A 16,965-nucleotide genomic window follows, 5' to 3' on the forward strand; every position below is an offset into this window, starting at 1 on the left:
TGCTATCAAGAGAGAAGGGCTAACGCTGTTACTGTAGCACAAAAAAAAATAATCTAGAGAACCCCATCTGTCTGCCTGTGCCACTCAGAAGTTTGTAATAACTTCTTATGCTTTTCTGGTGGCATTTAAAACTGGTTTTATTTATTTATTTATTTTCCTGGGGGAAAAAATTGCTTTTGACCAGCTTCATTATTTTTATCTACAGTGGAGATCAACAGTCTCTACTATAAAATAAATAGTTTGTATAACTATACGTCTGTGTCTGTTTAGGGACAAAAATAGTAAGTCACTCATGTAGTAATGTAGTCATTTGGTGTTTAACTTGTAACATTTATGATTTTAAAATTGCTTTAGATCTTCAGTCTGGGTGATCTTGCCTTCACTCCATTGCAGAAGAATTTAATCTTAAACACAGATACAAAAGGGGAAAGATTAGCACTTAAAATAATTGCTGGCTTTTCCGCACTGTTTCCTGCACTGTTTTCTGATTTTCACAGTTGCTTCTTAATCCTCCACATTTCTCTCAGCAACAACCATTGTGCTATTGACTTAAACAGTGTTTCTCAGTCACTTTCTTTGCATATTGAACAATAATTGCTACCACTTCAAATCACACCAAAATGTGGTACATTCAAATAACTGCAATTTGCCTGTAAGCCTTAGAGCCATCCTGTCAAGCTAATCTGAACTTTTGGAGGGAGTTTACAAATTCTGTATAGTCCACTTATTTTTATTCAATGCATCTAGTTCACTGTGTTCATTCGTTAATGTGTTGAAGGATAAGTACATGATGCAACTTTAAATCTTTTACCTAAATCCTTGAAAACATAACCACACGTGGTAATTGCCAACCATGTTAAAAACCCAGCATTATAAATGCCATGCAGTGAAGCCTTATTCTTCACCGTTCATCAAGTGACTGTTTCAAGACAATTTCTTTATAAAAGACTATGCACAAGGACCCAGGGGTTTGAAAGGTTTGAGTAGATTTGTGGTTAGTAGCTTGTGGTAGTTACTTAAGAAAAAAGTGACTGGATATCACATGAAAAAGATTACCTTTTAATAAATAAGTACATAAATAAATAAATAAACTCAAGCAATGGCTATTGCTCAACTGATGCCTAAACAACACAGCTAAACTGATGTACTAAAATTCTCCAAATTTGTAAATCCCTGATTTTATACCATTCCAGAAGCACCTTAGTTTTGACAAACTGACTCTGAGGGTGTAGTTCTTACCGTGGTCCATAGATGTGGTCCTCCCCATTTTCTTTTAGGAACTCAAATTTTCAGGTATATTCTGAAACCGTGCTTAGTAGCCACACAGAAGATGACAATGTTTATGTTTATGAAAGGAGAATTTTCATACAGCTGAGTATATGGATTTGAAACTAGCTTACGGAGGTGTTGCTGTTGGCATTTGAAAGTTAATTGCTAACATTTTGTTTGTGATGCTCAGTGTTTTAAATTTACATTGTTAAGTTTGTCAGCAATCATGCATTTCCAGGGTGTATAAATATGCATTATATGCAAAACAGTGTCTGTTACTGTAGCTTTTCAAGATGTCATTCTCTGGATTTTAATGCTATTAGCTGCTAGTGTTTCATGCTCTGACTTATAAATCAAATCAATCCGCAGCAGTGTGGGGTTAGTGAAAATGGCTACTATTTTGCTATTATTTTATTGTTACACGAGCACCAGGTATATAGGAGCTTATTGGATGTTGTAATTCTGAATAAATAAAGCTTCAAACGCATTAGCATAAACAAGCTAATGTATCTTTTAACTAAAAATCCCTGCTATGTGGTTTTCTGCTTAATTTTTATGCTCTTATTTTTGGAAGACATTATTTTCTGCAGTTTGTCAGATCTAGTTCTTCAGGTAAATCTTCAGATAGTTGATTTCCTTTTTTTTTGTCATCTGTGAAGATGTGATAAGATAAAATATTGAGAAGTGCCTCACAAAAGCACAGTTACTTTTAATTCTTATTCTAGCATACGTTTGAACTTTTTTTAAAAAAAAAAAGGTTTACAGAAATCAGTGTTCTGAAACCTCAGTAAACAGGAACATGACTAAAATAACCGTCTTTAAAGGAAAAATAAATTGTAACGCAAGTATTTCACACAGTGTGCTCATAAAATTGGAAAAGGTTTTCAGAATCCTCATCATGTAGATATTAGTAAGTATCACTATTTAAGAAATTAATTTCAAGTTTTAGTATTATATCATATATAGGGAGGATTTATTTCCGACATTTGGGGTGGAGAAGGAACTGCACTGGAAGCTCACACTGTTTTGGAAGCCAATGTCTATTAGTCAAATGACAGAGGCATAAGAAACTGGGCTTCATCAGTTCAGAACACTTTCTTGTGTTGATGAATTGTGTTGATGTTGTTTGTAGATGACAGTTTGATGCTGTTTTTCTGGTTGAAAGTCAGCGTATTATATCTGCTTACTAATAGTAACTGAAAATTGCAGTTTTATTTTTTAGAGACCACACTGGTGTATTTTCTTTTCTTTCAAGGAAAGAAAATTTTTGCTTTTTTCCATTGGTGGGGGAATATCTATTTTAATTGGGCAAATTTTAGAAAAGGGAGATGGTTGCAGTAAAACCTTAAAACTTTCTTTCTCTCTCCCCCACCCCACCCCCACCCCCCAGTTTTTATTTTAGAAGAAATAACTGGGAGCTGAAAATTGTACTTTTAAGCACAATTTTGGCACCAGATGCTACATAATAGAAAATGCTTAGTTCAGTACCCATCAGAATTTAAAGTTTATTGTCATATAGTCACATCAGATGAGAGCAGTATGCAATGCAGTTGGAACATGCATGTTGATACATGTCATAGAGTCCACAGGAGACCAGCCAGCAAGTCTTAGCAGTTAAATGGATTGAACTGTGCTTTTAACACAAGAGGAAGAGGTCTGCCTTATTGTACTTGGAGAAGCACAACTTGAACCTTGCTGGTGTAAGGGGTGCTAGGGAAGCACCAGAAAGATCTCAAACATGGTAATGCATTACTTTTAAGATCTGTCAGATGCTTATGATTATACAGTCCTGAAAACAGTTAAATGTAGTCTGTCTTTAACTAAATATATTACTTGATGGCACTTTTATTATTTTGAATTCTAACCATAAAACTGGGATGGAATGATAATTCTTTTCTCAAATGCTCTTCAATTTCAGCTGATGAGTAAGGCTATCAAATTTATGGGAAACTGATGAAAGTTGTACTGTTCCTTCAATAAATTAGAAAGACAAGAAGGTGTGGTGTATATCTTACTGAGTAGTATTTCTAATGACAGAGTGGTGACATACCGTCTGTGCAGTTTTTGTGGATGATAATGTATTATAGGCAGTGTTATCTTGTACTCCAGTCTGTGACAAGGAGTATTATCTCAGCTCTCCAACATCGTGTGCGGGATTCAAGAGGGATAGCCAGGAATTAGAGATGGAATAGTTCCCACAACTGCTTCTGGGATTGCAGTAGGTAGTCTAAAAAGTCTGACTGATACCATTCAGACTTTTGTTATCCTCACTGCTTCCATTGTCCTGAGTAGTCTTTGTCTGTCTGGAAGTGAGGGGAAGAAAACACATCCTTCAACGTTATGTTTATGTTGGTTCGTATCTCTGTCCTCATTTAGCTGTTGGAACACTCTCAGTACATCCCTGAATTATTCAAGACTTCCAATTTGGTTTCCTCTGATAGCAGTCTCGTTCACATGTGCCCCCAAACTGCTTTGTGAGCCAGACAAATGTCACGTGGTGATGGCAGGAGTTTGGTTCTATTTCACAGGCCAACCCGAAACACCGATGTGAGGCAGCTCAACTTCTTAGCTTCTCTGTTAGTGCTTTCTTGTTTGATGTGGCAAACTGTTGGCATTTTATTTAGCAACTCCCATGTTGATGAATGGATTATTATGGTAGTCTACTGATAGTTTCAAGATAAAACTATAAGTTCCTGCTGCTGCTGCTGTTCCTGAGAGGAAGTCTTACATTTGCTTTGTGCCCCTCAGTCACTTCTGCTACATCCATTTTGAGAGATGGGACATGATGAGAGTAGAGTTGAGGGAAAAAAGGCTGAATGAGTTCACAGACATCAGTAAATGGACGTCTCAGATGGTAAAACTTAGCTTAAAGCAAAACTTAGTTCTTAGAGTGCTTAGAGTTCTGGTAGAAATACGTAGACAGATGTACTTGAGTGCCTGGTAGGTAGCTTCAGAATGCAGACAATTCTGAAGACATCTCACTATTCTTCTACATAAGTGAAAATTATTCCAACTCCCACCATAAAAAATAATTTCTAAATAGAGATAGCTAAGAGAATCCTTGAGAGGGCACTCTGGTCATCTTTTAGGATTATAGGAAATAAGAGTTGATATTTGTACTATGAGATTAAAATGGGATGTAGTTTAAGGATGATTGCCTCATTTGCCTATATTTTATAAAGCTTTCACTTACAGGTGTCAGCTGCTTTCTGCGATCATTATCTCTGTATTACAGACATAAACTGAGATGCAGGGATAAGAGTATGTACCAAAGAAACTTCTGCCAAAAAGAGGCAGAACTGAGCAGTAAATAAAAATCTTCTATCCATAAGATGCAAGAAAAGACATGAATTTCCTCCTGATGTCCCAGTTTCATGCTATGCTACTGGAAGCTGGGTTACAGATTCTATTTTAATGATCCACAAATGCATTAAGAACAGATACTCAGCTCAATGTTCAAGACCATTGTGGAGATGAGAAGCTTCACTACTGTGATCATTGTCTTGACAATAACATTTGGGACACTATTCTTCCTGTTTACTGTTGACAGATGGTTTGTGATATCAGAAGCAGCTGAGCATGAAGATCTGATAGGAAGGCTAGAAAGAAAGAGCCTTGTCCTTGCGGAAGAGTTCTGTTCAGATACGATCATATCAGCCAGCGTCTATCATACAAGATCTCTTGCTAGAGAGATCTTTACTTGTTCTTTCTACTTCGCTGCTTTTACGTGTAATTTCTGTAGGACAGAGGTGACATTTGTGAAGCTGCAATTAAAATAAACGGAAGTCTTCACTGTTCAGAAGTTTTCTGAAACTGCCCTGCCTTCTGTCAATCCCCAAATTAATTATGATACTAATACGTAAAAGAAAAAGCAGAAAAAAAAATATTTTTTTAGCCATTTTTCCCTAGCAAGCATTACAGAAGGCTGAACTGGTTGCAGAAAAAATGCTGGTTTTCCTCACTGTAAAGGAGGAAAGTGTTCCGCTTCACTTGATGTTTAGAAACCCAGTAAACAGTGCTAAAGTCTGGGCTTTTCCATTAAACTCCCCTTACCCCATTTACTCTCTCCTTAGTGATAAGACTTGTTACCATACTACTTTTGCTTCAAGTGTAGATATAACATAATGCTCACTCTAGAAGACACTTCTCACAGCACAGTGGTTCTAGAAAAATGGCAGGCAGCGTTGCAGTGCTCTGTTCTACGTAGTAAAACAACTTCTCTAAGACTTTACTTCATCAGTGTTGCGGTGCTAGAATCTGAGCATGCAGATTCTCAAGATCTCTGCCTTCTTCTTGGACAGAGAAAACAGGCATTTCTCCGTGGCCATATATAAACTACTCAAACCTCACTTTACAGTTTCTCTAAGCATCATAAGTTTAATGCGGAGCCCTCACCACTTTGAGGCAATATACTTAAGTTTATTGTTGTTTGCTATTTTTTTTCTTTGTCTTCTCCCTGCCTTCTCTCAAAAGCCAAAAGACATTGTGCTTGTATGGGAATACAAAAGAAACTAAATATGAGCAGATATAAACAAGGGCTCTATGTACTGTTTTTTCCAAGATTAGGAAAATGCCTGAAAAGCTTACCCGACTGCACTATGTGCAATTGCCCATGTATGAAGAAGACAGTGCAGAATTTTCAGGTACTGCCCCCACCTTCTAGGGAGAAACTGCTTGCAGACACCTGGAGAAGGAAAAAATCAGGAAAGAAATTTGTAGAAAATGGCCTCAAGAGAACATTTCAGATCTGAAAACATAATAACTCAAAGCGGACTCCCAGTTTAGTATTGCCAGGTGAAAAGAGAAGGGATCCTGTGGTGTTTTTTCCCTTGTTCTGAAAGGAGGGAGGTACACGAGATGAAAAGGAGTAGGAAGAAATGGGTTTCCCTTGCAGAATAAACCAGTTAAAGGGAAATATAAAACATGAACAGTCTTCAATCAGAATTGCTAAGATGCCATAGAACCTGTATAAAATAGTGTAAATATCAAGGATGCTTTTAAAACAAAAATATCACACGTTTGTCTTTTTTACTGTTGCCTAAAGATTTTTAAAGTATGTGTACTTCAAAAATGAGACTTGACTTCATACTTTCTGTCCAGAGGAAAAAAAAAATTATATTTAACATAAATACTTAAATTCTCACAAGATAATTGACCTCAACTATCTCAGTTAATGAGATTAAATTCACGCTTTAGGAACTGGGTTGATTCTGATACTGCAGATTCCTTTGAAAAGTTTTCCTATGAGCAGATTATTACCTTGAAATGATAGAGCTCTCTAAATTGCAACTTCATGTATAGTACTAGATTTTTGTGTAATACAAAGATAACTTTGGCTGTGAATGCCACAACGTATTCAGGCTCTACAACAGGTGAAACAAATCTTTTTAATGCTTTTTGTTTCTTTTCTTTAACACAGAACTCCTTAAAGCATACAGATGTATGTACCTTTTTCTTTGGGTCATAGTCTCTTGGTTGCCTTCTCAGAAGTTTTGCATTTGTCAGTTGAATTGAGAGAGTCAGTGTTGTTATAGAGCACTAAGGAAAGGAGTCAAAGTAGAAGGTATCGAATATCACTGGGCAGCATTACTTCCCATTATAATTTTGGCTCTTTTTTACACAGATTATTAATTTTGAAGGGTCTGTCCATTAATATAGATAGGTCATGATATCCTTTTAGTGGAAGTAAAAGATTTTTCCTTTCAAATGTTTATTCGTTTTGCAGTTTGCATACTGTAAAATGAGTCATTTTTTGTTTAATATATATTTAGGTCTGTTAAATGAAACCCTGCAAAAGTCATTCTGACAGGATTGACAGATACGGGGATAGGGCTCAGCTGCTATAGGCTTCTAAACTTGACAGTCTTAAAATAAATAATTATGTACCATGTGGAAGGATAGTGAATGTCAATTTTAAGTTGGTTGTCAGAATAAAGACTGTTCTATCACTGGCTGCTGCAGGGCAAAATTGTGTTATTTCTTAGGCTTCAAACTTCGACCTTGTTATTCTGGTCTACACTGCATGGGCTGGCAAACCACAGATAGCATTTATGTTGGACACAGATACTTTTTTGGGGGTTTTCATAGTACATTCCTATTAACTTTTTGTTGAGGAAGCTTTATGTTAACAATTAAATACTCATCCACAGTTTTTGGATATGTATTTGCACACATCACGGCTTTACTGTGTCCGGCATGGATTATTTTGTGGAATTTAAAAATTGTTAGTTAAAAAAAAAAAAATCTATATTGTAATTTTGTTCATTTTAGAAGTGATTGTGACTTAAGTGTTATTTGTATTATAATAAATGCTTTATCTGCTAGTTCATGTTAAGGCTATAAATTGCCTTTTCTCTCTGGTTTTAATTTTGTTAGCAATCAATCTAATTTTGGAAGCATTTTGTCAATATTTGCAATTACTTGTTAGCGATCATATTTTACAAGGATTTCCTTCTCACTCAGCAGGTAAAGATTTGGTGGCATCAGTTTGTGGAGTATTTATTTTCCAGTTATCATCAGCTCTGGGTCTGTCTATCATTAGAAAGAAAAGGAGAGAAAACCAGAGACTTGCTTTTGACATCCTGCAGACATGTCTAATAGTCTTCTGTTACATATTACCTGTTCCATCAATTATGTAAAAGACTATACATAGCTACATTTCTATAAAATATGAAAACATGATGGAAAAGGAGCATGTAATAAGGCTTATCCTCCAATTTCCATTCAGTGGTGTTAATAGAAATAGAAATGTCTTTACGAAATGGAAGACTATTTTAGTCCATGGTTATAATATTCATACAGATTTTTGAATACTAATGACTGCAGGTTTCTGCTTTTAACTTTGAAATTTTGATTGCCATTTCTTGTCTACTTGTTACAATGATAGTCTTTGCATATGTGCGCATCTTTCTTGTTTTGAAGACACTGAACCTTACAAACACATAGGAAGTGTATAACTCCTGTTTATCCTTTATTGTGTTTTCTATCTGTGAATTCAAGGATGCAAAGGCAAAACGCTAGACAATAGTAGGCACTGATGGCAAAGAAATTCGGTTCCATATGTACACCGGCTACCCATCTTTCATTGGCACTTTTAAGGTCTTCAACCTTCTGACCTATTGACATCATTTTAAATACAAAATTCCCACATCCACATTTACCACTGTGGACCAGGATCTCAGTGATGAAAAATAAACCTAGATGGATATAACTATAGCTTATTTTCCCTTCTCATTAATGAACAAACAGGACCTCAGCTGTCATTGTCACATGGATGCTTAGTTTCCTTAGCTTAGGACATGTCTACATCTTTCAAGCTTTCTCCTCTTCACGGGTAGAATGTATAATAATTGTAAGAACTGCTTCTTAAATTTTAACTTATTTATTTCTTGTTCCCCTTCTTGTTCCCCTTCCTGCTTCCCTTCTCCCACGCAGTGGAGCAGATTACTATGATTATGGCCATGGACTGAGTGAAGAAACGTACGACTCTTATGGTGAGTAGCTTTGAGCTGACTGAGTACAGTAGTAAAGTCTTCTGAAAAAGTAATATAAACATAGAAGAATAATTTCCCTAAGGCAGACTTCAGTTCTGTGGTGGATAACAGCTGTTCAGGGATTCTTGCACTGTCACAGAGCTCCACATGTGGTTATTGAGAAAAATACTGCAGGAGGCTTCTGTGGTGTGTTAGCTAACATAGTCATGTAAAACTAAAATCAAAGAAATAAAAAACTAAAAGAGAAAAATCTAAATCATACTTCAAGTACTCTTTTCATGTCACATGCAATGAGATTTATGGAAAAAAATGGGGTGTTGGGACTTTAGAAGCTGTTTGCTGCTGAAAGCAAATGTTTCTAGTGTGGCATAACTGATGTGCAATTTGATAGCAGCTAGGAATATGCTGAACTTCTGTACTGAGTCAGAGCCTAACTGAGAGTGCTTTAGACTTGTATGGTCCTCTTGTATGCTTATCATGCATCAGTCTTGTGAAATCAAGCAGGGAGTCATTATGTAAAGGTTGTAAAAGTACTTTAGGTGGCTAATAGACACAAGGGCAGTGGGTTGCTCATACAGAGACAAAACAATGCATAATGAAGCAAAAACCATATGCCAGTGGTAAAGATTACACTTTTTTTGGGCTAGAATTACAGCAGTGACAGGTTTAATTAAAGAAATCTGTTACGGATTAGAAGCATAAAGCATGTTAAAAGGCACCTTTGCTTAAGGGATCAATGTTAAATCTCTGGCTAGAGATCAGAGAAATAAAATCTAGATCACTCAAATATCAAACATTTGAGGATTGTTAGTACGTAGTTTGAGAGTTGTGACTCAGGGTAACGAATGTTACAGTGATTTCAGAACTCAACTGAAAATATTCCGTGATATATTTCTTGGACTATGTTTTGAAGTGTTCCCTGCTGAAAACAAAAATGACCTCAACTAAGATGTTTGTCTTGATAAATGAACCTAATACAGAAGTTTGCTCAATATCATCTGCTTAAACTAGTTCATTTTGCTTAAGGGAAAAGTCAATTTATCAAAAGAAGAGGTCATTTGAAACTCCTCTATTCCCCAGCACTTTCACTTGGTCTTGATAGATATATAAGTTAAATGTTTATTTCAGTATTAAAATAAATGCTTTGCCAATACAAGCATGATATGTCTAAGAAGATTTCATGAATGCAAAATTGATAGGGGGAAAATGTGCTAAACTGCTCAATATAGATAGAGTTGACTGAGGGGGGAAATGTGGATTGCAGTATTTAGGGCTGAAAAAAAATATTTATTTATTTATTTTCCCATTTAGAATTGGTTTTCTAAGCACTGCCACTCAGAATATTAAGTGATATATTTACTCATGTTGAGAGGAAGACTATAAATACCTTGAATGATTTGGGGTTAGAGCCAATAAAGCCTTAGTGACTACAAGTTACATGCTTTCTTAACTAGCTCACCCTCAAGTACACCCTTAAATATGGAATCAAGTACTAATAATCATCCTTACGTTACATAAAGAACATTAGTTGCCTCAAAATAAAATTCATAAGACAGCTCACTGAGCAGATGGCTGCCTAGTGCTAGCCAGGAGGAAACGGTGTTGCAGGAACTATCTGAATTTCTCATTCTCTGAGAAGCTCAGGTGCCAAGTCCAGAGGATATAGGAAGATATTTTTTAGAATTCTGAGCCCCAATGGTACCAAAAGGAGTACTGATGAAAAGTAACTCTTTACCCTACTGATATAGCCAGGTGCTTGAAAAGGAGCAAGTACTCCCTTCAAACTGTTCTTGCTACTAAACTAAGATTGATTTTTATATTTAAACTATTATTTGCAGCAGTAATTTAAAGCTAGGATATTCTTTAATTCTTGTCCCTTAGCCAGCTGCCTTTACTGTCTGGCTGGGGTTCTCTTCCTTAATATGAACCTTGTTCTCATTGTAGTGAAGAAGCCCATGAGGTTGCTTCTCATGTACGTTATTCTGTTACCAGATAGCTGGAGAACATGCCTAAGATAAAGTTTAATTCTTCTAGCCTTAGAGCAAAATTTGAACTTGTGCCTCTTGCCTACTAGAGAATTGTTCCGGCCACCTCAGTGTGATACGTAACCTATGCTCCCCTCATCTTTTTTTTTTAAATAAAGTATCTAGGATTAAACTATTACAAATAGACGATGAAACTAGACTGTTGAGTTTATGGGATCCCTGCCACCTAATTTCAGATGTCTAACATCTGAGGAAGTTACCTTACCATTCAAAGAAATGCAGGGGGTTCCTTGATTGTTGACTGATATTTTTTTTCTGTTGACTAGAACGACAAATAGTGATGCCTCCATTTTAGATTACCGTATTTATTCATTTGGATTCCACAATTTGTTTCTAGATTGCATTGCGTTCACTTGTACACTTGTCTGCTTAGGGCAGAGCAATTCTCCAAAAACAGATTTGGAAGCACATTCACTCTTTTCAGGTTGCTTTTGGGATTTTTTTTTTCCTCTTGGTTTATATGGTACTCTGATTTGTGTTCACGTGATTAAAGCACACCTAAGTCCTGTTTTGTCATACTATGCGTTTGGTCCTGAATCTTCCCTCATGTTGTGAATGCCCAGCACAGTAGGTCTGATTCACATTTATTCAGACAATATGTTGCTACCTTTTGTTTATATTTATTACCATTAAAACACAGTAGGATTTTGAAGCATTAAACATAGCACACATTGTTTCACAAATTTCTTTTACTATCAAAATTCAAACAAGCAGTGTCCCCTACTTTTTAATGCTTTTATAATCTACCTTCCAGTTTTTTGCATGTTAGAGGAAATGTGTGTTTAAGTGAAGACTAACATTGCCTTTAGATTGTTAGAAGTCACAGGTTTTTGTAGTGAAACTTGAGGCTTTTTACTACTAGATTGCATATTTGAATTAAATCTAAATTGGTGCTGATTCAAAGAAATTTATTTCTGAGGGTTGCTTATTTATAGCTCAGATGCTTCATTCATTTCATCCTAACATAATTATTTCTTAGTCTGTTAGTATAGCTGGCATTTCTATATATATTGAGTAAGTAGACTCAGCTGAATGACAGAGCCCTAAATAGTTTCCCTGTAAATCTGTCACACTCCATGGTGTTACAGGCTGAAAGACCATCATGGGGTAGCTCATGTACATGTGTTGCACCCACATTTTGTGGTTCAAGAATTAAACTTCAGTTTGTACACCTTGGTTTGAGTAGATAGTGTTGCCATTTAAATCACAAATAATAATATTTTTTTTAAAGTACAGCATCTGAGAATATTGAAAGGGGTCTAACTATATTTTATTTTCCCTTCTTGTAGGGCAAGAAGAATGGACCAACTCAAGACACAAGGCACCTTCTGCAAGGACAACAAAAGGAGTCTACAGAGACCAGCCATATGCGAGATACTGATTGTACTGTCTGATGTTGTGAAATATCCAATCTCCACCAGTCCTGTATACTGTTCAAAGTAATTTTTTCTATGAACAATCCCTTTTTATTAAATCAAAGCGCTTAAAAATCTGAACGGATGGACTGAACTTAAAATATTTTGTTGAAAGAACAACCTGGACAGAAAGATATGTAAAACAAGGAACTTTGTTATTTCCAAACTGTATTTGAAAAATAGGTGATCAAAAAAATAACCTTTGATTAACTAGTGTTAAACTAGGTTTACTAAATATGTTAGTCCATTCTTTTAACATAAGCGTAACCTTTTATTTTAAAGGTTTTCAACAATTTAGTTTTTAGTCTTTATTTTCAGCCATTTGCTAGTTTTTCTCTTTGCAAACATGCGTAAAAAGGGAAGCAAATTACAAATGCAAATAATGTGGTATTTTGTAACTCAAGTCTTGAAATGTTCTGTAGTGTTAAGCAAAGTTTTACCCTTGCTTGATACTAAATAAACTTTTGAAAGAAAATCAGTGTGTGTGAGATTAATTTTATGCTTTATCTTATAATAAAACTTCATAAATAGTAGTAAACAGGGAGAAATCCGTTTAACAATGTGATCATTGTTAAAGGCTCATATTAAACATAAAAGGCTCATATTAAACATTGCACAACTTCTTAAAAATGGTATAAACCTAAATGTACGTTTATATACTCACAGTAGATATAAATGCTGTTTAAAGTATCCAAATGGTATGGATCTGCTTGAGTGCCACATTAAATCAAAATATTTTTGTAAAAAATGGTTTAAAATAGCTAATGAATTTTCTGAAAAAGATGTGACTAGTTTTCATCTTGTTGAGCATTTTTTCACTAGTGCAACTTTGGAATTTTTATGAGAATTTTGGTACGTTAATGACCACCTCGCTCCGTGCTGGAAGCAATAAACACAAAGCTTTTAAAGACTTTCTGACTTGACTAATTGAGGTCGCTTTCGTCAGAGGCAGAGGATGTGTAACCCTTAAAACGGTCTTCATTTGCAAAGGTAAATAAATCAAATAAGATTTTAATCTCACTAATTTATCGTAGTATAACCAATAAAAACAGGGAGACTACAACTTAGAAAGTTTCATTTCAGAATGTAGGAAAGGCTTTAAGAACACCTAAATTCTCATTTTAAAACGTTTAATTTTTGTTAGTAATCTAAAATCCTTAGCATAGCTAGTTAAATTTGGACAAACTATTCCCTATTAAACAACTGTAAAACCTCATAACCAATAGTTCGTAATATATTATTTTTCCATAAATTCTAGTAACTTAAACATTACAAATGTTATCTGAAGTTCTTTTTGTTGATCACTAAGTTTTTATTAATTATAGTTTGATTTACATTGTTTTCTTTATTTTTTATTTGAAAGTCTTTCAAATTTTGTAAAAGTATTTTGTTTTCTCTTGTCAGGAAACCTAACTCTTTGGACAGCCAAGAGAACAAAAACCTTAATCTTCTGATGCTTTGGTAGGTATCCTTACTCATCTGTGAAATTATGAGATAAATAATGGCGCTTTTGATCAGGTCCTTAATTCTTTATACATAAGGCTTTAATTACTTAATGGTTACAGGCACTGAACTAGAGTGCAATCAAAATCACTGCCTATTTTCAATTCCACTGGGAAAACCCATAATTTTAAATTGTCATTAAACAGGACATTAAACTGTGCTGGTATGCAGACACTGTCCTCTGGCTGTTTGCTTATTGTGTGACTGTATCTGAGACTGGAAATCAAAAGGTATACCTAGTTCTGACAGCATTTCAGCCAATTAAGTATTTCATCACATAGAGGTAGAAAAGAAAGAAAAAGAATGTGAAAAAAAAGAAAGAGAATGAATGTAATTTTATGCTAATAGTGTTCAAATGGGAACTTAAAACTCTCATCTAGTCAGCAGACAGGTCTGAAACGGTTTTACAAACCTGAATAAAGCATTTTGTAGAATGATTTTTTGAGTCAAGCATTTCTGCATGAAAAGCAAAGTGGATTTTGGCACAAATGGAGGACAAGTCCATTGAGAAACATTAGCTATAGACCTAGTTTTACTGTTTCTGATGAATTCAATACATAAAGTTTAGTGGCGGACTTGGCAGTGCTAGGTTAACAGTTGGACTTGATGATCTTAGAGATCTTTTCCAGCCTAAATGATCTTATAATTCTATGAAGTAATTTAACTGTACTTTGTACAGATTTTTTCTTTGTTTTCTACTTGGAATGGAAATTCTTCCTGCTAACCTCATGATCTCAGAGCCTGTAGTGGACTTTAGAGCTTTATACTTCAAAATATTGCATACATTGTACTGCTTCCCTACAGAACTGTAAATTTAGGAGTCTGCTGTCACAGGCCAAAGGATTTTTTTGTACATACAAAATGGCTTTAGAACAATTTTGACACTACTGTAAATGTTTAAAGCAAAGGGCTTTAGAAAGGTTAGGAGAGCTTGGAGAGGATTCCTGCCCTCTGGGGCTCAAAGGTCAAAGATTAAATAACCAAGAGTAAGGCTAGCTGCTAGAACTGCTAGAAATGCTAGAGCAAATCTGAGAATATAAATATCTTTTTTAAATACATATATACATAAATAGTGACACTGGTTAAATCTTTCTTTCTATTGACAACTTCTAAATCACTTAATATTATGAGTTGCATAAATCATTAAGTTTTCATTTGCAAATATTAAGTTGTATATTTACCATATACAATGAAACTGGATGGCTTAAAACTAAAATATCTAGTAGCAGGGATAGCTAGTAGTGAATCAGAAGTGAATTCAACCTGCTGGAGTGCTTATCCAACTCGTAGTTTTGATGCCATCTTTCCTTGGTGCCTTCTGTATGGAGGATGGATGGATCAGCAGAGATATGTGCAATTTCTCTTGGCGGGGGGGGTGGAAATCAGGTGTCCCTGTCAAATCATGCAGAGGATGTTTGCAACTCCCATTGCTTGACAGGGTCTCATGCGACTGGATGTTGCAGGTCACGATTTAATTAAAAGAAAATTCTTCACATGACTAAGTGCACACCCATCCTAGTGTTGGCTTTGGGCATGTGCCAGATCTGCATCTGACAGAAGACAGAGTAATCTCTGGCCTTATAGTGTTCCTACTGAGTAGCTGTGACCCACCTTGCCAGAAAAGTTAATCATTTGAGTCCTGGTTTATTTGCTCTTTTAATGAGATGCAAGATCTAAACTTGGTAAATTTCAGAAAAAAAGTCTGCATAGATATTGAACATAATAGTGGTATGAATTTTAAATCCAGTAAGTCTTCCTTCTTTCAATGCCTCACATTTTATTTCTCCCAAGAAAAGAATGTTTATACCACTTAAAACAGCTGATTCTAGATATTCATAGAAACTACAAATTTGCAGTATAAAACTTGATAGTTCTGAGATAATGTGCACTAGCATTGTGTTCAGCTATTTCATTTTTGTGTTTTCTTTCTTTGGACTAATCTATGAAATTAAATTTGTTGGGTTTTGAACTGGGGGAAAAGTAAATCTAAAAAGATGCCTTAATCAGAGAAGGAGGAAGGTAGAGAGGAACAGGGGAGAGGGAGAGAGAAAGAGAGAAGACAGCCTTTATTTTATTGTGACAAACTTCAATTTAGCAACATTTATCCATTCTAGTAAGAATAGTATTCTTACACTAGTCAGTTGCTGTGTTACTGGACAAGTAATATGTTTATAATCACATCATTAATTTGCCTTTATTGAAGCCTTTATCACACTTGCATTGAATTCCAATGAAAGCAGTTTCTGCAATGGTTTCCATAAATCTGCATACATTTATTGTATACATTATTGCCTGATTCAACTGCTTGTAATCTGACAGTCTTCAGAGAATTAGTAGTAGCTAGTCTTGGGATGTATACAAATAAATTCTGTTTTCTCTTTTTCAGGAACTTCTGCCATGTTAATTACGGACTGCTTAGAGCATTGTACTTGTCCGTGTGCCTAGGCAACAATGAGACAGGCTTCGGAGTATGAAAATCCTGTTCTGTATTTCTTGTATTAAAGCCTTAAAGTGTATAATGTTATATACTTTTTAAAATAATTGTATATATAAATCATTAATTGTTTAGTGACTAAAAAATGTTTTATTTGGAGGTCAATAAAGAATTTCCATTTAAGTTCCTGTTACAAAGCAATAATGCAACTTCATGTTCCTTTAGTGATTCCCCTTAGCCTTACACAGCAAGTATAAGCATGTGTGAATTCTCATGACATAAAGTTTAAATATGCTTTTCAAAATAGCTTGTCTGATATATGAACAACATGAATAAATTAAAATGAAGATTGGTGTTTTATTCTGAAGCTTTTCATATTAACTAATCATAAACAGGTCTACTTAAAACAAGACTCATGGGTAGAAATGATATTCCAACTTCCATTTCCTTCAGAAACTTGTTGTGTAACATGAAGGTGTTTTAATTCCTGTCAATTATATTATGCTGCTTATTCTCTTTCACTTGGTGTTTGCATAGAAATGTTTTCTCTGATACACACAGTTTTTTAGTAGTAGTATTGGATGAGGCTTTTACACCTTGATTAATCTTGTATCTTACAGCTATGTTTCCTCAATGCTTTCTCTGTTTTATATTAATCGTGATTGTGATAATTTGTAACAAATAAAATTATGATAATTTAATTCATTTTGTTTTTTCCTAAATATTTCTTGCAGAGTGTGTGTCTCATTCCTCAGTTATGTTTCCATCAGATGTATTTTTCTTTTTGTATTTACTGAAACTCATTC

At 35.0% G+C, this 16,965-nt stretch overlaps 1 protein-coding gene and 1 long non-coding RNA gene across 5 annotated transcripts in view; one reads left to right on the forward strand and one right to left on the reverse strand.

Annotated features, from left to right (window-relative positions):
* Positions 1-16,809, forward strand: part of KHDRBS3 (KH RNA binding domain containing, signal transduction associated 3) — a 94,563-nt gene extending 77,754 nt beyond the window's left edge. For 3 of the 4 annotated variants that reach the window (XM_040547316.1, XM_040547313.1, XM_040547315.1), the window contains 2 exons: positions 8,704-8,762; positions 12,097-12,693. In XM_040547316.1, coding sequence (XP_040403250.1) covers positions 8,704-8,762; positions 12,097-12,188 — 151 coding nt within the window. In that variant the 3' untranslated portion in view covers positions 12,189-12,693. Of the gene's footprint in view, positions 1-8,703; positions 8,763-12,096; positions 12,694-13,626; positions 13,684-16,111 lie in introns of those variants that run through there. The other variant, XR_005816847.1, reaches the window with a different exon arrangement.
* LOC121064980 overlaps positions 1-16,965 on the reverse strand; it is a 582,402-nt gene that overhangs the window by 169,095 nt on the left and 396,342 nt on the right. The window contains exon 3 of the long non-coding RNA XR_005816851.1: positions 8,440-8,445. This is a non-coding gene — a long non-coding RNA (uncharacterized LOC121064980). The remainder of the gene's footprint in view (positions 1-8,439; positions 8,446-16,965) is intronic.

The sequence above is a fragment of the Cygnus olor genome, chromosome 2, assembly GCF_009769625.2.
Source record: "Cygnus olor isolate bCygOlo1 chromosome 2, bCygOlo1.pri.v2, whole genome shotgun sequence".
In the NCBI taxonomy this organism is placed as follows: domain Eukaryota; kingdom Metazoa; phylum Chordata; class Aves; order Anseriformes; family Anatidae; genus Cygnus; species Cygnus olor.